The sequence below is a fragment of the Plectropomus leopardus genome, chromosome 5 (assembly GCF_008729295.1).
Source record: "Plectropomus leopardus isolate mb chromosome 5, YSFRI_Pleo_2.0, whole genome shotgun sequence".
NCBI classification, from domain to species: domain Eukaryota; kingdom Metazoa; phylum Chordata; class Actinopteri; order Perciformes; family Serranidae; genus Plectropomus; species Plectropomus leopardus.
Genome location: NC_056467.1, coordinates 800,761 through 814,274, shown reverse-complemented (window position 1 = coordinate 814,274; position 13,514 = coordinate 800,761). Strand labels below are relative to the sequence as shown.

At 37.6% G+C, this 13,514-nt stretch overlaps 1 protein-coding gene across 1 annotated transcript; it reads left to right on the top strand.

The window, feature by feature from the left end:
* The first annotated feature begins 1,004 nt into the window (after positions 1 to 1,004).
* On the top strand, positions 1,005 to 8,553 carry timm50 (translocase of inner mitochondrial membrane 50 homolog (S. cerevisiae)). Its single transcript, XM_042486883.1, has 4 exons — positions 1,005 to 1,424; positions 4,032 to 4,185; positions 8,127 to 8,158; positions 8,473 to 8,553. Exons 1-4 carry the CDS (start codon positions 1,005 to 1,007, stop codon positions 8,551 to 8,553), a joined length of 687 nt encoding a protein of 228 aa, XP_042342817.1.
* The last annotated feature ends 4,961 nt before the right edge of the window (positions 8,554 to 13,514 follow it).

Below are 13,514 nucleotides of genomic sequence, written 5' to 3'. Positions count from 1 at the left end.
CTTAACCCCAAATTGTTTTGAATTTCCAAAAAGAATCTGAATTTAATAAAAATTTTTAATAATAATGATAATAATAATAATAATAATAATAATAATAATAATAATAATAATAAAATGTCCTCAATTTTCGAAACATTGTGAAACTGTTTTGATTTTCCCTGAACAATCTGCAATTTCTTTGGTACTCGCTTTTTTATTTTACTTTTATTTTATTTTATTTTATTTTATTTTATTTTATTTTATTTTATTTTATTTTATTTTATTTTATTTTATTTTATTTTTTATGAGTGTGCAGCGCTCTCTGGTGGTCACTCTGTGTAATGACCTGTTTTGAGGTGGCTGCAGTTATGACCTTTGACCACCAGAGGTCAGTGCAGACACGGCAGTATAAAAGCTCTCATGCAATCAGAAGCAATAATCAGGAAAATAAAAGTGAAAAACTAAACAAAAACAAACAAACGAACAAAACGTCACATTATATACTTGTATGTGTATAGTATAATGTAAAATAGACACATAGAGTAAATAAATAATATTTTTTAATATATATATATTTTAAAAAGGGTCAAAACTTGTATTGTATTGTACTTGTACTTGTGTATTGTGAATTGTATATGTGTATGGTATAATTTAATGTCGATACATTATCATTATCATCATTATTATTTTATTATATACCTATATAAATATATATATACATTTATATCTATCTATCTATCTATATCTATCTATCTATATATATATATATATATATATATATATATATATATATATATATATATATATATATATATATATATATATATATATATATATATATATATATATATATATATGTAGCAGTTATGAAAATACTAAGAGTAATCATCATCATTACCTTCATAATAATAGTAATATTTAATTATTTTATTAATTTTATTATTGTTTTTATTCTAAAATTGACAGTTTTTTGGGTTACAGGTGATGTAATTGACCCCACTTTGGGCATTTTGCCCTCAACCATCATGGCAGTTTTCTGTCGCAATCGAAGGTCAGACTCTTTCTTGCTTCTGATTGGGCCGGATGCTTTTGAGCCCGCCCTCCTCCCGCTCCACGTGGCCTATCGCTGCTCTGAGCGCTCCTCCCGCCTGCCACTCAACCCAGCCTCAGCCAATCAGGTGCTTTTGTCCTTTTCACATACGCTCGCCGGGCAGCTAGCGCTACTTTCCAACATGTCGGCTACCCCTGTGTTCCCCATGTGTGTGCGAGCGAGCCGGGCCCTCCTGCGGCTCCGGAGCGGGGCGGTGGGTGCCTCCTCCCCGGCTGCGGTGGATATGATCCGGACACTCTCCACGGATAAGCCGCCGGCCGGAGCGGGCGGTGCGACGGGCGGACTGGCTCAGGCTATCCTCCAGGAGCGGCTCCAGCAGCAGCAGCAGAGTCAGGTGGGACAGACAGTGTGTGCGCTCCATTTGTGTACCGTCACAGCCCTGTGGTGGCGGGGAAGCTGGAAAACACTGCAGCGCGACAGCGCGAACGTTTAAACCCCGCCCGCGCGAGTCGCCCATGTGAATCAAATCGAAGCAACTTATCTGACATTTCTAACCTCACGTTAGGCTAAAAGCTAATTTACATGTAAACATGTAGCTTAAAAAATACACCGCGACAGACTTTATTGATTATATTTTGTTTGTTATTAATCGCGATAAGTGTCAACGTCATAAATATTTAGTTTGGGTTCAAAACTGCGCGTCTGCGGAATGAATGAACCCGAGATTAGGGGAGCTAACATGCTAACGTTAGCATGCGTTTTTTACTTGGACAGGTAATGTCTCCGAGACGCCTGTCTCCAGTTTAACAGTCATAACATGTAGCCAGTCGATACATTTCCGGTCAAATAATCGATTAAATTACGCGTGTTGTGTTTCACCGTTAAGCTAAGACAGTTAGCATGTATTTAGCATGAGTTTGCTATCATGTGTAATGTTGATATCAGCTCCTCGCAGACTCTGACGCCGAGCTGAAGCTTTATTTTATCTGCAGCAGCTGTCAGATTAACGACCAAGGTTTGTTTGGTTTGAAGGTCACATCAGACCCCCGTCCCCTCCCCCTGTTTCCCCCTGTCTCCTCCTGTCCTCCCGGAGACCCAAATCTGCAGCACGAGCACCAAACGTGACAGAAAACATGAAAATGTACATGCAGCACTGCAGTGCATCAGCGTGCAGTCAGGTGTTATTTGTGCGTAAGGAAACTGTGATAATGGCTTTGCAAATACATCAAATTAAACTTTGAGTTGATTCAGAGCAATGAGCAACTCAACAAGACATGATCTAAAATGATCCTAACTTTTCAATTTTTTTTCAAAATTGTTATGAATTTCATTCTTTTGTTATGAATTTCATTCTTTTAGTTTATTCAGTTTTAACTTTTAAAAAAATGTCCATGCTGTCTAAAATGTCCGCACTTTCCCAAAATTACAAAACCTTCTGAAATGTCCTCACTTAAATTTGTAATTTAATTTAAACAAATAACTGAAAAAATGTCCTTCAAATGTCTCAAATCTACAAAAATCCGTTTTTAAAATTTGAATTTTTTTTTTTTTTACTGTCTGAAACTGTCCTAATTTTTAATTTTTTAAAGGCCCTTTTAAAAAACAACCTTTCCGAAAACTCTCACGACATAAAAAATTTCCATCTCTTGCTTTCAAAAAGGTCCCCACTTTAATAAAACCACAACACTTTCCAAAATGCCCTCACTTTTAAAAATAGTTCTGAATTAAAAACTTTAAAAAATATCAAATTAAAATTAAGAAAAAGGTAAAGAAAAAAATGAAAATCTAGAACTACCATTAAAAGTGAAGAAATTTTGAAAAGTGAGCACATTTTGTGAAAGGCACACATTTTTTTGTTTTTTGTTTTTAAATCTGTTCAGCCTAACTGTTATTGTAAACGGCCAAGGTTTGTTTGGTTTGAAGGTCACATCAGACCGCCGTCCCCTCCTTATGTCCTCTCCTCCCCGAAACCCAAATCTGCAGCACGAGCACCAAATGTGACGGAAAACATGACATTTTACAGGCAACAGCACTTTGCATAAGTGTGCAATCAGGTGTTATTTTAACCCTTTGAAATTAAGCAGATTGTGATAATGGCTTTATATGTAAATGAATTTTAAACTGACAAATTGGGTTGATTCAGGGCAATGAGCAACTCAACAAGACATGGCCCAAAAATGAGCAAGAATTTACTAAATGGAGAAATTATTAATTGGAACATTTCCAATACATGGAAATTTATTTGAAAATAAACCAATTACCAACCAATTACCAATTACCCCAAATGTGCTGAAAATATTTCCTTTCTGCAACATGATTTTAAATATATAATTTGAATTTTTATTTTTATTTTCTTTTTAAAAATAACAATAAATGTGCCCAAAATAAATAAGAAATTAATAAAAAGTAAGTTAGAAAATCAAGAACCCCCTCCCCTAAAGTGCTGAGATTTCCTTTTTTTCCCAGTAACATAATTTTAGATAATGCTTTATTTTTTTGTAAATACATTTTCTGTACATTCTTCCAAGTATTTAATTTTCCTATTTAAAAACATAATAGTAATAGGCCCAAAATAAGCAAGAAATTACTAAAAAGTTACACAAAATACTGGAAAATAAATAAAACAAAGCAAAGGAAAAAGTAAACAAAAACAAAAAAACAAAAAAATAACCCTAAGAAAGGTTAATGTATTTTTTTTTTTTTTTTTCTGTAACATAATTTTTAATACATGGTTTGAATTTTTATAAATATAGTTTTCTGTAAATTCTTTCTTGTGTTTTGACATTAATTTTTTTTTTAATTATATATATTTACACTTTTTTTCTGTAACACAAAATACTCAACAGATGATTCTCTAATGAAACTAATTATTAGTTTGAGTCCTTGTAACAATGATTAGGTGATGATTTGATCTGTAAACGGTTAATACTCCGTTCAGGATATATAACTGTTGTTATAGACATCAATGATGCTCACATTTTTATTTTGTTTTCCTGTCCAGGGGCAGCCTCCTCCTGAGGGAGGCGAGGGCGAGAAGGAGGGAGGACAAGAGGACAAGAAGCAGAAGGAGAACACGGCCTACGCCAAGAAGATGGTGCTGCGGCTGGCGGGACTCATGGGACTCGGCGGAGCGGTCGGCATGGTCTACGTGTTCGGTGAGTGTGGGAAGTTTTAGGTCTCCACCGTCTAGGACTGGGCAATATAAAGATATTATATCGTATCTTGATATGAGACCATTTAGCGTCTTAAATATTTGATTTTTATATGGTGATATGAAATAAATTGTGTTTTTTCCTGATTTTAAAGGTTGCATTACAGTAAAGTTTAAGTACTTTTCTTAACTTATCAGACCGTTATTCTTGTTTTAATACTCGTCTTTACGCACTCAGTCATTATATCGACATGACGAATCATTATTGATCAAAACTGGAATTATGTTCAAATTTTTTCAAAGTACCAAAATTCATTTCTTCAATATTGTCACTCTGAAGGGGAATTTGGTTTAAAAAATAAAAATAAAAATTGTAATGTTCGAGTCTCACAGTTCTAGCATTAAAGAAGTGCTTTTGAGAAGTTTTAAAAATATGGACATATAGCCTAAAAATGTTGCGATATAATTTTCAGCCCATATTGCCCATCCCTACCACTGTCCCTCAAAACCTTAAAAATGGCAGTTACCCAGAACAGATCGCCTGACAGAAGTTCCTGATTATTTTGTCAAAGGCATAAAAATATTTGGGTTTACTAATCTCTGGTGGACTGATTTTGTCTTCGTCCAAAACATTGTGTGACCTAGAATTGGTGCAAACAGAGGAGTCATTGCAGGTCAATTAAACGCTGTCAGTTTGTCTCGCTGCTGTGATTCATCACTGATCTTCATGTTTGTGACCCGAAGAGAAACCACAACTTGTGATTATCATCGAGTTTAACAGGTTTAATCTGCAGCCCTCAGTGACCCGGTATTCACCACTTTATTTAATCCAGACCTGATCTTGGAGCGGGCCAGCTCAAACGGGTAGATACTGGTGTAATAACAATAACAATAACAATAACAATAACAATAACAATAATAATAATATCTTTCAGATTTCAACTCTGAAGATGTAGCACGATCAAGAGCAAATATAATTTCATTTTTTAAGCTTTGTTTAAAAAATGACAAATAAATCTACCTTCTGATAATCTTTATATGTGAAGCACCTTTCATACATAAAATATATAAAGTGCTTTTCGTGCAAGAGTACTGAAATGAAACAAAAAGCGAAAGTCTCAACAAAAAACGACGTATGTTCAGTTTTAAAGTCAGGAAACGTAACGGTATGTTGTAAAAACTGTCAACATTTAGTTTTTGTAGTGTTTCACATTTGATTTTGTAGTTATTTGTTGTTCATAATTTAATATTATTTTGACAGCTCAGGCACGTTTATGCATTTTTGCACTGTTGTGATGGGAGTGATCGCAGAAAAAAGTGCTTATTTTATTATTATTTCTTTTTTTGTTTTTTTAAACCTGATTCATCGATTAATGGAAAAAATAATCGACCTATTAATCGACTATCAAATTAATCATTAGTTGCAGCTCTACTGACAGCACTGATTTTCTGTAAACTGTTGTTTATCCAAATTTTGTTTGAGGACGTCACTTTGGGCATCAGCGCCTGTTTTATGATGCTTTATACACCAAGTGGTTGTTATTAACTGATTATTGTTAATGAAAAATAATCAGTGCCTGTGACTGAGCTGAGCCTTCGAGCTCGATCAGAAGCCCCCGCCGTCCTCTTCATCAGTGAGGGGGAAGATGTTGTAAACATCGGGTGTGATTGGTTTATCGCCCTGGGCTTCCTGTTCAGAGGGACAGCCCACAGACGGGTGGAGCCAGCAGCTGTCAGAGGAGACAGAGACAAAGAGGACAAAGAGTCAGACTGAGAGAAACAAACTTTTAGTCTAAAGTTTGTCAGGTCGAAAACACACGCGAGTGACGTTGTCTGTGAAGAGAAGCACGTTTGAGATTTGACCTTCCCGTGAGGCCGAGCAGCTACTAGATTATTTTGAGTTTGACTTGTAAGCGAAGATGATTCGAAGGATTTTTTCTTGACAAAACGACAATCGGTGAGCGATCGGCGTCTCTCGGTAGCTCAGGAGGAAGCGTCGGCCTCCAGCAGTTTGTCGAGGGCATATTCACCACGAGAGAGCATCGACAACCTCGACGGCGAGCCGACTGTTTCGTCTGCTGGTTTATGAGCTCACTGAGGCTTTTATTTTTTAATCTTCAGGCTTTTTAGTGGCACTGACGTCTTCATTTTCACCCCAGAGTAAAGCTGTTTTTGGATTTCACTTTTTAATTTGCCGTTTTTTCTGGAGTTAATGTGTTTACCACCAGAAACTGATGAAACGTTTGGCTTTATTGATTTATTTTTTTGATCTTCAGGATATTTAATGATGCTGATGTCTTCATTTTTATCCTGGAGTGAATCTGCGTTTGGATTTACCTGCTTTTTGCCTTTTATAAATTTGCTGTTTCTCTTGAGTTAATGTAAAGGATGGATATGTTGTGTTTTTATCCATTTTTTTTAAATTTTTGCGAACCTACTTTGGAAGTCTGAGATCCCCCATAAACTATATTTTTAACTTTTATTTTCGCCCACATTTCTCCTCATCTCATTGTGGAATAACTCTGTTGAACAAGTGGAATATGTTTGTTTTTTTGGTTTTGAATAATTTTGGATTTAATCATGTCTCTGCCTGGGGGACTAACATTTTGAGATATTCTGGATCATACACTGAAAATATGCATGTCTACATCTTTCTGTGTGGTTTTCCTGCAGACAAGTTTGTGAAATACTTTGGTTTTTTTTCTGTCGTCACAAGATTTGGGAGACGTGCAGGTAATATTGACAGGTGTTAGTCTTGCAAAACAATTTAATCTCACCTCTTTGTCCTTTTACATGCAGGCTCCCAATGGCGAGCAAGCAAAACTTTTTTTGTAAAGTACATTTTGTTCCAGGTGGAAGCACAATGTGCAGCACAAAGTGTGAGGTAAAAGCTGCAGTCAAACCTCAAAAATAGGGATTTCAGTGGTTAACTGTTGACCGGTTAACCGCTGAAAATATTTTTTAAGCGGTTACGCATGTGGGTCTATAGGTTAAATGTGCTTCTCTTCAGTTTACTGCCCTGCACGCCACCTGGCTGCAGGAGCTGGTGAGCCAGCAGCACGGCTCATTACCACAAATAACCAGGCGCAGACTCAACAGCGTTTCTGTTTATGAGCCAAAACTCTCAATAGCATCGCTGACTATCATTACTGTTAACCACCATTCGCAGTGTAAGCACAGCTAGTGCTGCTAATAGGGATGTAACGATACACTCATGATTCGACACGATTCACGATACCGGGTTCATGATACGATTTTCTCACAGTTTTGTAAAAATGCAATTACAGAAAAATGATGAAAGAAAAATATTTGTTTATTATTTCAAACAAAAAATACACGAAATACTGCATTTCTTTTCTTCTTTACTATATCAAATTAAAGAATCTCTTCTTATTTCTGGTGATTTTAAAAGAAAATATGCCATCAGCTGCATGGAAGACATACACAAAAAAAAAAAAAAGGACAAAATGTTTATTTTAGAAATTGGCAACTATTAAAAAAATAACAATAGTAATTTTTTCCCCTAAAAAAAAAAAGAAAAATTATAGAAATCATGCCTTTATGTTTGCCTTCATGTGGTCATTTAAAATTTGTTGTGTGTAGAAATTGTTGCAGTATTTCTTTGTGTGGATAAGCTGTCACATAATGTAACCTAAATGTATTTTCTGGAGATGTCGACGACACGTGATGAGCATCGATGTTTTATTTATTCACGTACATGTCTTTACTTTCTCGCTGCGTTCTAGCTGCCATTATGTTTGAATTTGCCTGATATGTCTGAAAATCGACAAGCAAGTGGGAGAGAAAAAATAAATTTGTCATTATGGGTCCTTGAAAAGTCATGGAAAAGTTTTGAAAGTTTGTCCGTGAAAATGTATGAAGCAAAATTCAGAGAATCTGTTTCCACAAAGGTGATAAACTGTTGTGTTTCTGTCTTTTTTTTAGGCACCAATTCAGTGGACGAGCAAGGAAACGTGGTGAGTTTCATTCACACACACTCACACACTCACACACACACACACACACACACACACACACACACACACACACACACACACACACACACACACACACATCCTTCTGCACACGTCACCATCAGTACCTGTGAGTGTGTTTTAAGGTGATTTTAAAGCTTGTGAGGACGCATTTTTCCGTCCGTTCAGTCTCAGACGTGACCAGAGCCGAGCTGATGTGTCGGCACACTTTGATGCGCCGCTGCGAAACTCCGTCGCCCTTTTCTTTCCAGTCTCTTCCCTCTCTGGTGCGCGGTGGTGTTTCGCTCACCTCTCAGGTCGGAGATCCTCTTCCTGTTGTACAGGACGCCCTGAAGGACACACTTCACAGGCGGCCGTGGCGTGTGTCTGCTGTCTGAGGTGTGAACGTGGACAGACGACTGAGGGAGCCGTAAGTGCGGGAAAGGAAGGAGCACACTTATCGCACCTTTAATATCCCCTTTTGTTCTTTGTCGTACTGTAAAATGAGGCGCAGCAGCACACTCGACAGGCCGCTGAGACGTCGTGCTCGTCTGAGCTGCGAGTTTGGGAAAGTCAAACATCAAAGAGCCCAATTATCCCACCTCACACACTAATGACCTTCACTTCCGTCCTGTCAAGTCCCTCTGACTGGTGTCCCAGTGCTGCTGCGTGCAACAGCTGACGATACGATTACTTTAGAGAGCTGTACCTGCACTGAGGCCTGTTTCACGCAGCGAGCGTCAGCAGTGCGTGAGCAGCTCCGAACGTATTGTTTGTTATTTTGTCGCCCATGTTATCAGGTATTTACACCGTCGCCCTGAGCAGCGCTTGTCAGGAGCTCCTCTGCTGCAGCTGAAATGGTGTTTTGATGATTATTTTGACTCTATACCACTTTTTACTGCAGTTTAAAAGTCTCTCTCTGTCACAAAGGTGAGGAAATACAAAGACGGCTGTATTACTCCAACGTCCCCGCTTCCCTTTCAAAGCAAAAGCCCTTGGACACCGTCTCTGTGGACAGAATCCCATCAGTTGCTGATACAAGACATTTTATTTTGAAACATTTACAGGACCGTGTTGTTGGCTGTGCAAGAGTTTGTACGACTTCATAAATTAGTGGAAATTGTTCTTATAAATTTGGAAATTCGATACTAACAGCTGCGGGCAGCGACGCAGCAGCAACGTTGCAAAAAACGCATGTGTGAACACCACAAGCATGAAACACCCTGCTGCTCACACGCTCCTGACGCTCGTGTGTGAAACAGACCTGCAGAAGTAGCATTTTAAAGACGTAATATCAAACAAAACAAAATAATTCAGATCAGCGTTGTTTACAAGCTTTTGGAGCTTTCAGCCTCGTCTCAGAGTCTTCATCTTTGTGCTCGTAGACAGATGAAGTTTCTCCGTGAAGTTTAAAGTGCAGATTATTGAGGTGTGAGGTTTCCAGCTCTCAGACAGGTTCTGCTGGTGTTGTCCTGGGAAGACGGGCCACTTCAAAGAGCACACTTCTCTCATATTAGGACCCTTTTGTCGGTAACAAAGAGCTGAAACGTGTCAGGAGGCTTCCTGTTAAGTGCTCTTTGTCATTGTGAGTTTGAGAGCTGTCGGCCCGGGAAAGAAGAGTCAGCCAGAGAGAACTGAGTTTTATTTTCTTTACCTGATCTCCTGCAGCAAAAAGCCAGGAGAATTCAACTTTGTGGTATTTTTTTCTGTAGCTGGGCTCCCACGGATCATTAAAAAGTCGTTCATTTGTCTAAAAAAACAAGGCCTGAATTGGTTTAAAATGTCTTAAACCAATCTTTCAAAAGTCTTAAAAAAGCTGAGACATCTTTTTTTGTGATGTTGCATTGTAAAATCTTAATATTAAAAAAATACTTTTAAATTATTCCTTTTGTATTAGTCATTAATGTCACCAAAATATCTCACCAAAAACCAAAGACAATGCACACCTCCAATAATAAAGTCCTTCAAATAGCAAAAAAATTGTAAAAGGTGACAAGAAAATACCCTGAAAATAAGTCTTAAAAAAGGGGGAAATTAAAAAAAAGAATGAAAAAATTGTCCAGAAAACTATATTAATTAATATTCTAATTATATTTTTATTCTATGTTTTCATTAAAAGAAAGAAAACATGCATTTTTTTCTTTAATTTACAGCACTCATTTTCATCATTTTCTTTCTTTCTGTTTTTCCAAGTTTCCAGGTAATTTCCGTGTAATTTTTTACTTATTTCTTGCTAATTTTTGGGCTGTTTTCAGTGCCCTCTATCCGTGTTTTTGCTCAGGTTTCAGAGGATTAACAAAGGTTGCAGAGACGGGAATTAGATTGCTGATTGATTGTCACCAAAACAGTCTGCCCCTGACTTTTTTTGTAACGTGGTGAATTTTATTTTTTTCACCAAGTTTGCTTTGACGTGTAACGAGGTGTGGACGCGGGAAAGATGAACCGTCTGTTGTCTCTGCTGCGTTCACTTCCTTACAGTCTCGAGAGGATTGCTTTCTTCAAAGAGCACACTTATCTCACCTGGACATCCTGTCAGCTCAGACGACACACTTCTCATGTCGGTGTAATCCATTCTGCGCACACTTATCTCACCTCGACTTCCTCAGACTCCCTCTTGTCTGTGCGGAGGATATTTGCTAGAGTGACATGTGGCGTGTGCCGCTGCTGTCTGGGGACTTAGTTAACTTCAAAGAAAACACTGTGTGTGTGTGTGTGTGTGTGTGTGTGTGTGGTCTCTGGAACATTGTCTAGTGTCTGTTTTGGTAGTAAAATTACTACATTGTTAATTTTGTGTTTGTTTTTTTTACCATAAGAGTAAAACCGTGGTGCGCTTTGGTATCGTCTCTGCTGTTTAGAGCAGGTTACATTAAAGTTCAGGTTAAAACAACACGTCTGTTAATTGATTAGTTGAGCACAGGGCTGCAACTCATGATTATTTTTAAAAAGGCCGTTTCTATTAACCCTTAAATTGTGCAAATTGCACATATAAAATATGCTTATTGGAAACACATTATTTTAGCAAAAAACGCTTTTATTGCTAAAAAGATTTTATGCTCACATGAGGCGCATAAAACTCTAAGTCTAAAGTCTAAAATACACTGTGGAAACTAAATAGTTACATTCAGACTGTTCAGGTCCAAAAATGCTCCATTGAAACCCATTCAAACTGACATTTTTGATCCCACAGCCATCAGAGCAGAAAAACAGGACTTGTATTATTTCTGGGTGTCATTCTGGGCTTTTGACTCTGAATTTGTCATTTTGACTATTTTCCACCTGATGAGGTCATTTTGACCATATTTGGCATATGGAGGAAATACATGCTATTTCCACTAGGTGACCTGTCACAGTCAATGTTACTGCCACACACTGACATATCCCAGACTGTCAGCAGCTACACTCACACACTGACATATCCCAGACTGTCAGCAGCTACACTCACACACTGACATATCCCAGACTGTTAGCAGCAAAAGAAAACTACTTAGCATGTAGTATATTGAAAATAATGTTTAAAAAAAAAAAAATTTTTTAAATCTAAAAAACAGAGCGTCATCATGACAAAAACCTGGCATTTAAAAGGTTAAAATTCAGAAAATTAATGAATATTTGATATTTATAACTGGACTGATGTTGGTTGAAACATTAAACTAAATGAAAGCAGAAAATCATATTTATGTGCAGTATTTTTTTATGTAGTATATTGAAAATAATTCTTCTTTTTTTCATCTAAAAATAGTGGCATAATGACAAAAATCTTACATTTTAACGGATGGTTTATAAAACAAAACAGAAAATAATATTAATGTATAATTTTTTAAAGCTTTTTAAAGCGTCTGCGTGTGTTTGCTGTGTGGGAACCGGTCCCCCTCCCGCTCTCCCGGCCGGCTGCAGCTCTCGCCGTCGTACCGAGGTGTCGATGAGCTTTAACGACCTGTTTCACACCTCCGTCCACACTGACCCGCGGCAGCTGAGCTCTGCCCCTCGCATCAATTCACTCCTGTGTGTTAGCATCTGTTTCCCCTCTGAGGACTCCCGCTCACCGCTGTCCGTCCCCCTGAGAGGACGTTTGACACGGCGCTCCCGCAGCTTCGTCCTACCTGACATTTTCATTAAAATGAGTCTGTTTTCACCTCGCTGTAAAATGTAAGGAGCTCATAAATTCTTTAAATGAGTTCAGGAGGAAGTTTTTTTTTTTTTGTTTTGGGAACTTTTCATCTACAGCAACCTGCTTCCAGTTTTCCTAAAAAAGTCACGCGAGCCTTTGGACTGCTCACAGGGTTCACTCAGACAGCAGCAGAGTGGTTGAACTCGTGACGTGAATCTTTGTGGAAGTTTTTATGGAAGTTTCGGCAAGTTTAATAATAATAAACTTTATTTTTAGAGCACCTTTTATACAAGAAATGCAGCCCAACGTGCTTTACAAGAAAGAAATTACATGCACCGAGCGCTTCACATGAAAAGACATAAAAGACATAATGTGAAAATAAAACCAGTTCAGAATCGAATAATCAATCAAATCCAGTTGATAATACTAGTGAAAGTAAAATAAAATAAGGATAAAAATTGGATGCACAACATGAAATGGGCATTAAAATAAAAAAAAACACTGACATTATTAATAAAAAAATTAGGATAAAATTAGAGTATATAATCTGCATAAACTTAAGGAAAATACAGTGCAAAGTTTTTAGTTTTCTTTTTTTCTACAGACGCTTTGGGGCAAGTTTACTGAGTAAATATGCCGCTCGCTCTCCTGGACAAAATGTTGGCATTGCACGTTTATGCAAACCACAAATATGTTACATTCCCCGTTTTCTGATTTATCAAAGCAACTTTTTTCCAAGGTGATGTTTAAACTGCGTTTGTTATCGACGGCGGAGGCGACGGCTGACGGCGAGACACCTGCCGAACTGCAGTTCACTGTTTGAGACCAACAAACGACACAAAACCAGTCGTGATTTACCGTCGGAGCTGTGTGTCCAGCAGCTGTTTAGACACCAAACGGCTGTTTATTAGCAACACATCACTGTGTTTCCAGCAGCATTTCCGCCAACAAATGGAGGCTAAAAAAAATGGGTGTTTTTTTTAACAGAGACATTTCTGTTTCCTGACATTATATTGCCCCCAAAACCAGATATTCAAAGTGGAAAAGTCATCTTTTCCTAACCGTAAGCAAGTGGTTTTTGTGCCTAAACGTCGCCACGTTAACCACAGTGAAGTTTCAACACATTCACTAACAACGTTACTGACAGATATTATTGTATTATATTCATATTATTATTATAATATTATATCAGCCTTTCACAGACATATCGGAGCATATCAGCGTATATTTTTTCCAATATGCACCGATATG

What these genes read in the sequence shown, in the direction of transcription:
- timm50 (XM_042486883.1), top strand. Translation starts at nt 1,005, where the DNA reads ATGGCAGTTTTCTGTCGCAATCGAAGGTCAGACTCTTTCTTGCTTCTG. An exon ending in AGCAGCAGCAGCAGAGTCAG is followed by an intron (nt 1,425 to 4,031) that starts GTGGGACAGACA and finishes TTTCCTGTCCAG; the next exon opens with GGGCAGCCTCCTCCTGAGGG. An exon ending in CGGCATGGTCTACGTGTTCG is followed by an intron (nt 4,186 to 8,126) that starts GTGAGTGTGGGA and finishes TCTTTTTTTTAG; the next exon opens with GCACCAATTCAGTGGACGAG.